Here is a 13,940-nt window from a genome sequence, read left to right on the forward strand (position 1 = left end):
TTTTGCAAATAAAATACATAAAAGACATTTCTCATTTCTCAACTGGAGTATATCTTCCAGTTAGGTCTGAGAAAAGTAAGGTGTGTAATACAATGCTGGAGGCACCTGTTTTGTGTTAGATACCTAATAGCAAACTGCAGCACCAGGTTTTCCAGAGCTAGCTCATGCTGCCTCACCAGAGACTTGAACAAATATATTTACAATTAAAAGTTGACAGAGAATAACAAATGATAAATAACAGAAAATTTTGCAGTCACTTCTTTTTCTTTCTTTGTGAAATTAGTGCTTTGTAGCAGCCTCTGTATCTCCAAAGTTATTTTGCAGCTTAAGTCTTCCTGAGTTTGTAAGCCTTGTTCTGAATCCATGCAGATGGTTTGGCAATAAAATCTTTCTCGGACAACGTACAACACTCTGTGGTATTTTCTTTTCCTGCATGACGTTCCTAAAGTGTTAGGATAATTTTTTTAGTATCTTTTTAAGAGGAAAGTTTTATTTTGTCATCATGTGTATCATTTTTTATTATTTTTCAGCATTAATTATGATCATCATGTGTGTTACAATAATTTTAATTTAAATGTTATATCTTCTCTCAACCTTTTAAGTATCAAATGTAGGTATTTGTCAGGTTACAACCAGTAGAATTTACAAGAGAAATAAAGGTGAATCTTGGAAACAGGACATCTGTTGAGCTTCAGAAGTGACATTTGGAATTGATTTTACCAAATAGTTTCAAATTATGAAAGTTCTGTACTGAATGTAGTGGATAGCAATTACAGTTCAGTACCCTATGTGGTAAGAGTTATTATCATTTTCCATTATAATGTCCTGTTATGTTCTTAAATAATTGGGCATCACAACCATTGTTGCTTTGATTCTCTTGAGGTTGAGATACACATGAAAATCCCTACCTTGCTGATAAGTATTCTATTACATTGCTGGGAGTCAGGTACTAATGAGTAACTAATATATCAAACTGGATAACTTAATTTACCTGTTATTTTTAAATACATCCCAGTTATGCAAAAGAGCAGTAATGCGACATGTCTAAGTTGTCTGTAACTGGCACTGAAAATCATAGATAAGTTCCAGTTCTCATCTTCTAGTTATTTGTATTTGCTACACTACGTGATACTAAATACAATTTTATTTGATACTGCTTCTTTGCTCATGTTTGAATGTTCAAATTAATGTAACAACGAGACATTGATTTAAAAGGGACATTCTATTCTTATTTCAATATTACTTTTTACTTTGTCACACAACCTGATGGATTTTGCCAAAAATAGATATATAGGAGCCAATTCTTGCCAAGAAAATCCTCTTTATAGTCAAATTATTTTTCCTTTTCTAGCTGAAGTTATTCTGTTTCAAGGAAACTTTTTCTTTGGGGAACCTGAATGTAATTTGCAGATCTGAAAGTTGTCTTTCTTTCAAAAACAGGTAAACTGATGGATAGAACTGTAATAAATACAGAACACGTTGCTTTGCAACCAAAGTTTATGATTACACCAGAGTTTATGATTACACTGCAATTTCAATCTCCTCTTGTCCCTGGGGAGCCACTCACTTGGCTAAAATGAGTAGTGAGTAATGTGTAAAGGTATATAGGCTATACTACTATAGACATTGGGTATTACTTTTAAAAATGTGAGTACCCAGAGGAAAGTTTTGAGAAGTATATTGTGTCTATTTTAAATAACATTGATTGGCCGGTCAATGCTAAGAAGAATGTGAATTGTGAGGTAGAAAGCCTTATTATGTGCTAAAGATTTTTTTTTTTTTTTTGCCTTTATGTCAGGTAATGAATACATTGGAAAACAGCATACATGTTGGTCTTCCATGAAACAGCAGAAAGTAAGAGTGCACACTCCTAAGTGCACTTGAAAAATAAATCACTTAAAAATTATGTGTACATTGCAGGTTGTAGCAAGCATAACTCTTCTGTAGAGTAGAACATTTTGGCCCCAGTTACACCACCTGCATAGTAGTACCTTTTGAAGTTATGCAAATATAATTGAAGGCAGACTTTTGCCATCAGTCTGGGGAGAAAAGGTTTGATTGTAAGGACTCTTGCTAGTCTAAAATCTTCAGAATTTTTTTATGGAACCAAATACAAGTGATGGCTGTCCTTTTTCTGAGTGATGCAAAGTCAGCTCTTTGCATCACTCATAACTATAATCTTTTGGTCAATTATATAGCCAAAAAATCATGGGTTTTTGTCCTGAATAAATACCCAATGCATATGGGATAAATCTGTCATTTACATATTATCAGATACACGGATTGATTGCTTAATTTAAAGTGTTTAGTGTCACTGAAACCAAACTAGTTCTATCTGAAACTTTAAATAGCATCAAGGAAGATTGGGTTGTTTTTGATTTATTTTTGGTTGGTTGTTTTCTTGCTTGTTTCTATCATAAGCTAGCAGTTCAATTGAAAAAGCGGTATTTGCATATCCCCATATAGCCAGTTTTTGGTGGCTTCGCGCTCCATGATAAATGGCAGCAAAAACATGGCTCTTTGCAAAGGTCAGCACTGAGTGGAAACCATGGGAACAGCCAAAGCTTTTCTGAAAGCCAGCACAAATTAGTTGAACACATCAGTACATGTTTGTATGCATAGACAAGTGTTAGCTGCTCAATGTAAAAATGAGTTTCTTTTAGTAGAAGTGTATCTTGGCATCAGGAGCAGCATTTATTAATTCTGCAGTGCATTTATTGATTTGTCACCTGACAAGGCAATAGAAGAATAATTAAAATTTGTGAAATAAGTACTTAATTTTCTTAGGATTCTGTGCTGTTACTACACTGTTGGTGAGTTTGGAATGCTACTTTGAAAACTTTTCATTGTGGGAAATAAAACTAGCTCTGGGAATTGTAAGTATGTTGGATTGCATATGCTGGAACATTCTTGCTAAAGATGTAAGTTCATTGACTTAAGTAGGTCAAAAACAATTAGTTTTGCTGGCATCTGTAAAGATGCATTGTATATTGCAGTATTTTGTTCTCTGCAGTGTCATGAGAACTACTGAACAAATTTAAGAGATGAGAACAGAGGACCCAATCAGCATACCTAAACCAGTAAGATTAGGTGAGAAAAGAGTACTCTAACATAATACATATGCATACTTATACTTGTTATTTTTCTGTGAAGTTTGGTGGGAAGTGCATAATACCTGCTATAGAAACACAATTTGTATGTAACCTTTAACATCAAAGGAGAGAAAATATCTATGAATTGATCTTGTCATATCTTTTCATTATATTGAAATATTTTGAGGACTTTTTTTTCCTGTCCTGTCAGAGATTCACATTGCATAAGTCTTCTGGAGAAACAGAATGTAGTATAATATTTCATTATCGTTATCAGATCAGAACTCATTTATCCAATGTACTGTGTGTAACTGAATCAAATATAAAAATATCTATAATTCTGAATTTGTAAGTGCTGATATATTTTTTTAATTCTTTTCCCCCCGCAGCATAAGGAAGTTTAAGTGACCGCTCTACTAGACCAAAATGGTGGACACTGAAAACCAGCTCTATCCACTTACTCCCCTGGAAGAGGATGATATAGGTAGTCCTTTATCTGGAGAGTTTCTACAGGATATGGAGAACATTCAAGACATTTCTCAGTCTCTAGGTGATGATAGCTCTGGAGCTTTAAGTTTAACAGAGTTCCAGTCAGTGGGAAATGGTCCAGGATCTGATGGATCAGTTATAACAGGTAAGAGAGGTTACCACAAAACTTTCTTTTATAAATACAAAGTGATAGGAATGAAAGCCATTTTAATGTAATAATTATTGTTTATGACTGAATGACATTAAAAACATATAAGCTGATTATAGCTTTGCCTTAATATACTAAAGGCTAGAATTAATTTACTAGATTGTAACATAGAGTTGCTGGTTTTTACGTTATCGTTAATATCAATGCCTTCTTTTTCAAAATAATTCTTAATGATTACTCTTACTAGCAAATAAGTTATGTATTTTAGTTATACAGGAAGTCACAATATTGCACTAAAAAATAATCCCCCTTTCTTTAGTTTTTTCAGACCACGTGTATTTGAAATGTATTGTGAAATATACATTTAGGATCTAACCCCTAAAAGCACTCATAGAATTCTATTGTATTTTAATGTACTGGTGTTTTTAACTTGCTGTTTTTTCTCCCTTCTCAAGAGCAGCATTGGTCAACTAATGGTTTCTATTCTGGTTGAAGTAACTAATCTGAGAGTGCTAATATATTACATAGTTGTTAGAACGTTTTTGTGTGAAACTTGGTTTGAGAGATCAAACTGAAAGTCATTGAAATGTAATGGGACACTCCAATTTTATCAATAAAGCATTCCTTCTGAAACTGTGGCTTTGCAAACCTTTTAGTGGTAGGGGCATTTTGACATTCAGTTTATGATTAACTTTCTCATTGTTTTATGTTCTCTTTTGTTTTCCTTTTGTTTATATGTGTATTTTTTTATTTATTTTAGCTGTAAATCGATTTTTAGGCTGAGGTTACTAGATCACTATTTCATTTTACAAAAACGGCACTAACAAGGCTGAGGTGTGCAACTGTGCTACAAGTGGTTGAAATGCATAGTGTGAATTCTGGAAGGCAAAAGGAGGGCTGCCCCTCAGCACTGTTGCCCAAAGTAATGTTTGTTTGAAGTATGGTTTGTAACCCTTTCAGTTGCAGATTTTCACAATTAGAAATATGCCTTATACAGGTGAAGTTTCTATGTATTGTCTTTATAATGTAGCTCTTCTGAGACAAGAGGGTTTTTTTTTTTTCCAATTATTTGTATGTGTGTGCAAGCCGTATGATAATTTGGATCAGTTTCTAGTGTCACATTCTTATTTTCAGTATTCAGTTCTCATGGCAAAAAAATCCTAGTTTTGCTGTTAGAGAAGATGGAAAACATGAACTTTTAAGGCTCAAATTCCATGACACAAGTAAAAAGAAATGAAAATTATACGTTAAAAAAATCCTGTGTTTTAGGCTCTTGTTGATGCCTCTGCCTGTGGGCTTGGCTGTGCTGGCAATGCAGTCTGAGTTCTGTGCCAATGTTTCTTCTTATGTCATACTTGCTGACCTACATTCATAAGTGTTTCTTAATCTTTCTGTTAAAATAACACACCCATTAATTTGCTGAAGTCTTGTGGTAGAAGTTGCAAGATGGAAGATAAAAGAAATTCTGGCCTCAGAAAATATTTTCCTCAAACAAGGTGGAAATATTAATTGAAATATTAAAGCTGGAAGGTGTTGGTTCTGTAATGTGTTCATCTACTAATAAAGTTGAGAGTTTATTTTGTTTAACAACATTCCAGAAATTATTTTCTCATTATATTCAAAAGGTAAAATATTTGATCAAGGCTTTTATTGCTTGGATATCTTAGAAGTAGACACTTACCTTCCTTTTAAGATCTGTTTTCAGTGATGTGCAGGAGTGTGTTTTTGCTTTAAGAAAATATTTTCTTTAGAAAATGAATGTGTATAACTGCTTTTTAGGTCCCAGTTAAGATCATCATTTAAAACTACAAGTAACTCTTCTGAAGTCAGTGGGATTTGTAAGTGTATCTTCAAATGCTGGACAAATTCAGCTTGAGCTAGGAATATGTCCCTTGTCATACTGTAGTAATAGGTTTCATGCTGAACTCTGTGGCACAAGAGATGAAAATATAAAAGCAAGATGAGCTCTTAATAACCTTTCTGGAAAGAGTGAGTGACAGGTTGAATGGTTATTGTAATACAAACTTGAAGGCACAAGGGGAGGTCTATTTTGATGATTGGGTTGGATTTTTTTTCCCCTCTTTTCATGTTTTGTGTGGATTGTCTTGAGTAGTAGATACATGTTGAATGTTGTTTCTTGGTTTCACATTTACATTATTAGTGAAGACAGTTATGTGCACATTTTTACAGTTAAGATTTCCTTGATTTAAGAGAAATATTATTAACTTTTTAGTTACTTATTTTAAGTTTGGGAACTAAACAATTTCATATTCACATCAAACTGACAGAAAATTGAAAATTTCAGAGTTAAAAATGGGATGCAGGAAAATCCAAAAAAGCTTGGTTTTCTCTTGTGTGGAGTATTTTTAGTGAATTCTGAAGAATCATTATCTCTCTTGTTGTTAGAGTTATTTCAGTAAGGCTTTTTGTCAGTTGATATTGTATATCTCATTGAAATTAGCAAGGTATGCCCTGAATTTTGTTTGTGTTTTTGCTGGTAAAATAAATAGGAATTATTTTTCAAACACTTATTGCCAAATTCACTTAATGGCTATGATTAGTCACTACTGACTCACTATTATTTTTTTAAAATAAGCTCTTTTTTTGTTGTTGTTGTGGGTATAGCACAGTAATTATGAAGTGTTCCTTTTTCTTTTAGACACCCTTTCACCAGCATCCAGTCCTTCATCCATTAATTTTGCCACAGCTCCAGGTAGCATAGATGAATCACCCAGTGGAGCATTAAACATTGAATGTAGAATTTGTGGGGATAAAGCCTCAGGCTACCATTACGGAGTACATGCTTGTGAAGGTTGTAAGGTACAGTCATAATTTTCTTTTTAAGAGCCTAAATCATGTCGCTTTATTTACAGGGTTATATGAAGATAAACATTTGTTTCATCAATGTTTAATTAGTATAATTTTAGTCATTCAAATTATTTAATAAATATATCTGTGATCTTTTTTTGGGAAGTAATTTGTTCAGATACCATAACTGGATACCTTAACTCAATGCCAGACCTTCATCAAGCAGAGGCAATTCACAATGAAAATTTTTATGTTGCTTTGGTGGAACTAGTTAGTTAAATAACTAAAACAACTTAAAACACTAAGCTGAGACCAAAAATCAAAGCCTACTTGCTCCACTAGTGTTTTATTTGTGTTGGGAGTACAGCTGTGAGAAGCATGTGAGTTTGTTACGTTTCCATTATAACACTATTAAATCCTGAATACCTCATCTCCATCCTGTTCAGCTTGAATCACTTAGTATTGTACCTCTTGTAGTTTTGGAGGCAGTGCACATATCTGAGGTAAATTAATGTTATCATTAATGTATGATTTTGGGAATTGTATGGCCCAAGAACTGTAAGATTCTTTTCTTTTTTTCTGATGTTTTAGTTTTGCATTTTTTTTCTAAATTATAATGTAAGGTGAGAGAAATAATTTTATGCGTACAGTTTTCTCTTATGTTGCATGTCAGAAGGTGATAATAATTCAAGTATAAACCTTATGGAATAATACTAGAAACTCTACCAGATGTTGATCACATGGAGAACAAGTTCATAATCAGCAGTGGTCAGAAAGCTCCACAGCCTAAATGATATCTGTTACTATGTCATGTGAAGCAAAATGTTGCAATGACTTTAAAAAGCTTTGCTAATCCTTTAATTACTTCTTAGTATGAGACTGGTGTTACATTGCAATATCAAGACATCATGGTAAGATCTGATGAGTTATGGGCTTTTCTGTAATGCCTATTTTGTGTCCTTGGCTCTTTCTACACACTGTGCTGCATTGTAATACCCTTCACATTTGCTGAATAGAAATGTGTTGATTCTGTGTGTTTCTGTGATTTACACATGTGAACGATGAAGGTTGTTTCTGTCAGGCACTGAGAAATAGATGCAAAAGGCAGGTGTGACTGTTTTACATAATCCTTAATAGCAAATTTACTCTGGTACTCAAGCCCCTCAGTTCTCTCACAAGAAAGAGGGCTGAGGGCTATCCCTCCTTTCCTGTTTTCCATTCTGTACATGCCTTCATACACACCTCTTCACTGCAGAGAGTGGGGAATTCATACCTTTGGATAGGTTATGCTTTTCACATTGTTTCACTAGTGATATCAATAAACAATAAAAAATTACGTGTATGATTGAAGTTTAGTAGTCAACAGCTCTTTAACATTACATATTGTTTTTCCAATTTCTTACAGGGTTTTTTTAGGAGAACAATCCGATTAAAACTCATCTATGATAAATGTGATCGCAATTGCAAAATTCAGAAAAAAAATCGTAATAAGTGCCAATACTGTCGTTTTCAAAAGTGCCTTTCAGTTGGAATGTCACATAATGGTAGGTAAGAGTGCCCTTAATAATTTGCTTGTTTCTACCCAGGATCTGCTTCTGGAAGCAAGCAATTGGAAAACTTCTATACTTTTTTTTTATATGAGTTAAACTTCATAGATTTTCAGTATAGATTGTGGCAGGGGGGACCAATTTCCCTCATGACTAGTTTAAGTAACTGATAAACACCTGCCAAATATACTCTTACTAAATTTGCAGTTGTGTGGATTGTCTGTTTGTCCATGTGATGGTGAATCTAGTTTGTTTCACCTAGAACTTTGACACCATTGTTAACATTGAAACAAGTTCCAGTACTGGAAGAATTCTGGTCAGGGGATTTGCAGAGGAGCAGGAGAACTATTTCATTGTGAGAGAGAAAGACATAGGACAGAAATCTGTTGAAGACCAGACTGCATTATTTTGTAGGTTACTGTGCAACAGCTCTTGGACAGATAGTTTGGGAAGGCGGGGGGAGGTTGCTGACTGTGTGTGCTATGGAACAGGTATCTGGTACGTTCCTTGCTAAATGGAATGTTATAAATTTAGAGCATTTAGTTATACAGTTTAAAAATTATGTTATTATTTGTGTTAATGATCTACTATAGGCCTGGTAAGCCTGTGGCATACAGGCCAATTTCAACTCCACAATGCAGTTTTATGTACATTATGTAGCTTGCTAAGCAACTTTGATAAAGAGGGGAGAAGATAAGGGTGGGAGAAGCCAAGCCATGAGAAAGCATATTTTAGGTGTCCAAATGACAGCAGTTTGCTTTCCCTAGGTAAATCAGATTGTGTCAAGGCTGAACTTGGGAGCAGGTGTGATCTGAGAGGAGGTTGCTGGGTTAGGTGAAAAGCTGTGGGTTGGAAGACAAACTTTCTGTGGAAACAATGCCATCAAGATAGCTGGGGTGGCTCCTTGGTTGAGGAAGCTGCCTATGGCAGTGTAGTCAACAGCCCCGCAAAGTGACATTGGGAATGTTAACTTTCTGGTTCTGGGGAGGTCTGGCTCCTTTGTGAGAAGCCATGACTGATACTAAAATGTCCTGGGAGCAGGTGTATAGTCTCTGTGCGACTTGGGAAGAGTGTGTCAGCTAACAAGTAACATCTTGGCAGCAGGAACTGAGTAGAGAGCTGTGCTGACTAGCAGGGGTTAGTCTTCAGTTGAAGCGATTTCCCTGTGAGTACCTATGCTGCAGCTGAAGAAAGCAGCAGTTTTACTGGGGCGAACATACGGGAGACCAAAAAGGAAGGAAAAGATTGCTAACCTACAGGCCATACTTCTCAGGAAACAAACCTTAATTAGATTTACAACCATGACCTTTACAGTGTAAGTTTCACTTTAGGAGAGAGATTCTTCCACTTTTCTGATAGACTCATGGCCAGATTCAGAGCAGATCTTCCACTGAAGTCCAAAACTATGCTGCAGATCATGACCCAGATCACCTCCTTTTATCATGAGAAAATACTTTGGCATGTTTAAGGGCTAATTCTGCACAAGCTTGGAATTGCTCAGTCAAAGCAGTGAGGTTCTGTCCTCCCACCAGTTAGCTGCTGAAATGAGGCAAGAGTAACCAGCTGTACTAGCAATTTCAAAACTTTGCACACCAGCAGAGGGCAGGGCCCCTTGTAAAATGGAGTTCTTTTGGGTTTTAGGTGAAACAGAAGAAGTATGTGGAACATGCTTTTTATTTTATTGTTAAGTGGCAAGAACAGTCACCCAAGAAATGGGAGACTTCCATGTCCACTGAGGTTTCAAACTCACATCTCCTGCCTCTCAAAAGAATGTCCTAGCAACTAGACACAACTCAAACTCTACTCTCATTCTCTCCAATCTTGGTGGGCTAATCTGGATCTGGGAGGAAGTTTAGTTGAGTAACCTTTGAGCATAAATCTGGGTCACCGATCTGTTCTGTTCTCACTAGACAGTACAGATATGTTAAACTGAGCAAACATCCACCGCATAAATAGCTGAAGCCCTAGCAGGTCCAGAAACAGCACTGGAATTTGGGCCCATCTCCCTGCACTGTTCCCTGCAGAGTAACTCCCCAGGCAGCTTTCCAGCCAGCATGAGTGCTCTCTGCCAAGCTCCCAACATGACTTTCCTCACTGAATTTTTTTTAGAATTCCCATGGTAGACTTTGAGTCTCGCATTAGGAGTTAGAAGACACAATAAGGAGAGAACAACTATTTAGGTAGTGTAGAAGGAAAAAGGGGTACTTTCTACATCATTGCAGATACCAATTTGTGTTCTGAAATGTCTGATTACCTTCAGTTTAGTATAGTGACCTGATGAGTTTCATTAGTCAGATCTCAATCACCATCTGTGCTGGAAAGGGTTATTTAACTCATGAATTTATCATAGTAAGTATGCTACTCCTACCTTGGTTTTTCTGAATGGAAAATCTTGCTGCTCTATTCAGCAATGGGAAAAGGCACAGGTTTTTTTAATAACTTTTTTTTTTTTTAAAAACAATTGTGTCTTCCTATCAGCAATACGTTTTGGACGAATGCCAAGGTCTGAGAAGGCCAAGTTGAAAGCAGAAATTCTAACAGGTGAAAATTATATAGAAGATTCAGAAATGGCAGATCTTAAATCACTTGCCAAAAGAATTCATGACGCTTACCTGAAAAACTTCAATATGAACAAGGTTAAAGCCAGAGTCATCCTTGCAGGGAAAACTAACAACAATCCAGTAAGTAATTTTTATGTAACTTTAAAGTAAGGCTAGAAGAACAAAGTGATATAATAATTTGTTAAACTCTTAAGCAAATCTTTCAGAAAATGAGTAACTTGCTAATACAGAAATGAAATATACAAAAAAGAATCCCTATAGTAAATATACTTTTAGGCACTATAAGAATAATAGAAAGCTTTAGGAACCTCTAAATTATGATAGATATGCAAGGAAAAGAAAATCAGTTCTTAATCAAAAAGCAAAATGTATATCTGAATGTGAATACCTCTTGGTTTTGGTGGGGAAAATGGTTCAAATTTAATATCATGTTAAGAGAGAGGATTGGGGGGGGGAGGGAATTTCAAATGCTTTTCTGCCTCAGATACCAGATTAAATACTGTTATCTTTTAGGACGTATAGGAGCTCTGAATTACTGTTGTTTTAATCCCAACAGTATTAATGGTAGGAAAGGAAAGAACTCAAGTCTGTAATTCTTTTTTAACAGTTCTACACACTTCCTCATGCAGTATTCCCGGTCGTAACTGCATGGTTACTTTGAAAGTTGGAAGCAAGGTTGTGAGGACATGTATGTTAAACAGTTTAATTTTTTTTTCAGGATAATTTATCCAAGGACTTGAGAAAAATAGTGAATGTTCTCTATTAATTTTTACTTACAGTATTTTGTTCATTACTAATTAATAGGTATTGTGAAATAGTCACTTAGCAGTTGCACATCTGAGATTTTACTGAGAGCCCCACTGTTTTTGTATATATGATATGTAAGATAAAATCAGTGGTAACATGAGAATCTTAATTTCAGTAAAAAAAATTGGTTCTTATGAAAATTGTAAGCAAGCTGTCTTCTAAATTATGGAATTTGGTGCATTGTAGTCCAGTCTAGCCAAGCACACAAGCACATTAAAAGAGAACCATATGAATAATGCCAGTCTTTTTCACTGGATTGATGAGATGCTTAAAAATTAAGCATGGGTGTAAGTGTTTTAAAGGGTACAGCTGACATAAACCTAAAGTAAACACCATGCTTTAATTCCTTGCCAAGTAGATATCTCCATAAAGTCATTTTTAAGCTTGTTACCATGTCAGACTCATAAGTTGCAATATGTATTTGAAGTGTAGGAATCCTAGATCACTACATCTTAATTTTTGTGTTTGTATTCAGACAATGAAGTTGATGTAATTGCTCTCAGATTAGAGTTGTCTGATTTACCAGAAGCTAGTGGCTTGCGTGTGTATCAGTGAATTCACAAGTAAAAAACAATGAGGAATCAGAACTAGTATGGTGGAAACAGGTTATTTCCTCATTCTTCAATATGCTGGAAAGAGGAGAGGTTTTTTTTAACTTTATCATCTCTTCCGGGAAAAGATATTTTGATTTTCTTTTAACTTAAAAAAAAAAAAAAAAAAAAAAAGAGAGAGAGGTTTGTTGTTGGTAATTAATAATCTACCTATTTCTGAACTGTGCATTAACATTTGATTTCAGGGGATCCTAATTATTGGCATTACTGTAACTCACTGCAGAATAAACTAGCATGAGGTGTCATTTTTATATGTGCCTCCTAAGGCCTTGGCAATACCTCATCAGATTGTAATGCATATATTTTTTTTCTAAATGAAGGGGTTTTTATTTATGGAGATGACTGTGATCAAGACTGAAATTTAGTGTTGTCTGGCATTCTAATGGGATTCTGGTTTTAGAGATGACTTAGGCTTACTGTAGCTGGCAAGTTGAGCACAATTTCTATGGAAGAACAGCTGTGACATAGTCTATGAAAATCTGATAATGAACATAAGAGTAATAAATAGGTCACATTCTCATGAAAATATGTTGTCCTGTATTTAAATGACTGCCTGTATTCCATTTAGGATACTTCAGGAAAGCATCAGAACATGCACCAAGTGTAGTTAGTTTAGAAAGTGATAGGAATTTAGGAATTGATAGGAATGTAGGAAGAATAACCTGGACTTCTGGAGTCTTTTGAGAACTTTTCGGAACTTAGTGTGAGATGGATATATGTATACTAAACACAGTACTTCTGAATCTTCTCTACAGCTACTGTGTAGTGGCCTTTCAGTATCTAACGGAGAGCCACAGGAAAGAATAGGACAGTCTCTTTAGCAGGGTCTGTGGTGATAGGAAAAGGGCGAATGGTTTCAACCTCAAAGACGGTAGATTTAGGTTAGATATAAGGAAAAACTCTTTTACAGGGAGGGTGGTGAGGCAGTGGAACAGGTTACCTAGCGTTGTGGTTGATGCTTTGTCCCTGGAGACTTTCAAGGTGAGGCTGGATTAGGCCCTAGGCTACCTGATCTAGCTGTGGTGTCCCTATTCATTGCAAGGGATGTGAACTAGATGGCCTTCAGAGGTCCCTTCCAACTCTAAGGATTCTGCGATTCTATGATCCTATGATTTTATGTAAAAGTAGATTGAAGATATGTCATACCTTCTTAAATTTTGCTTTTTGTTTGCCTTGTTGTTTGAAGAGCAGATTTGCTTATAAACATTTCAGTGCATAGTTCTGTAATGCATGGTTTCTCTGTATGCAGAAATATGAAAGAACTCAAGGTTTATTGATAGTTTAAAAACTGATTAGTCTGAAAATTAAAAGGTTCATCCAAATTCGATTCTTCAGTAAAAAAACGATTAATCGTTTTTATTTTATTGATGAATTAATACTGTTTTCTCTGTAGCCATTTGTTATACATGATATGGACACCTTGTGCATGGCAGAGAAGACGCTGGTAGCAAAATTGGTTGCCAATGGAATTCAGAATAAGGAAGCTGAAGTTCGAATCTTTCACTGCTGCCAGTGTACATCTGTAGAGACTGTCACAGAACTTACTGAATTTGCTAAATCTATCCCTGGCTTCTCCAATCTTGACTTGAATGACCAAGTGACACTGTTGAAATACGGAGTTTATGAAGCCATCTTTGCCATGTTAGCATCTGTAATGAACAAAGATGGGATGCTGGTAGCCTATGGAAATGGTTTTATAACCCGAGAGTTCCTGAAAAGTCTGAGAAAGCCATTCTGTGATATAATGGAGCCAAAATTTGATTTTGCGATGAAATTCAATGCACTGGAATTGGATGATAGTGATATATCACTTTTTGTCGCTGCCATCATTTGCTGTGGAGGTAAGCACTACGTATTTGTTCTTCAAGGCAGTAAAT

The 13,940-nt window shown here is 35.4% G+C and overlaps 1 protein-coding gene across 10 annotated transcripts in view; it reads left to right on the top strand.

Annotated features, from left to right (window-relative positions):
• Window positions 1–13,940, top strand: part of PPARA (peroxisome proliferator activated receptor alpha) — a 43,156-nt gene that overhangs the window by 20,692 nt on the left and 8,524 nt on the right. For 9 of the 10 annotated variants that reach the window (XM_021393267.1, XM_021393283.1, XM_021393256.1 and 6 more), the window contains 5 exons: window positions 3,482–3,726; window positions 6,389–6,549; window positions 7,943–8,081; window positions 10,563–10,765; window positions 13,457–13,904. In XM_021393267.1, coding sequence (XP_021248942.1) covers window positions 3,519–3,726; window positions 6,389–6,549; window positions 7,943–8,081; window positions 10,563–10,765; window positions 13,457–13,904 — 1,159 coding nt within the window. In that variant the 5' untranslated portion in view covers window positions 3,482–3,518. Of the gene's footprint in view, window positions 1–3,038; window positions 3,091–3,481; window positions 3,727–6,388; window positions 6,550–7,942; window positions 8,082–10,562; window positions 10,766–13,456; window positions 13,905–13,940 lie in introns of those variants that run through there. The other variant, XM_021393293.1, reaches the window with a different exon arrangement.

Source organism: Numida meleagris, chromosome 1 (genome assembly GCF_002078875.1).
Source record: "Numida meleagris isolate 19003 breed g44 Domestic line chromosome 1, NumMel1.0, whole genome shotgun sequence".
Taxonomy (NCBI): Eukaryota; Metazoa; Chordata; class Aves; order Galliformes; family Numididae; genus Numida; species Numida meleagris.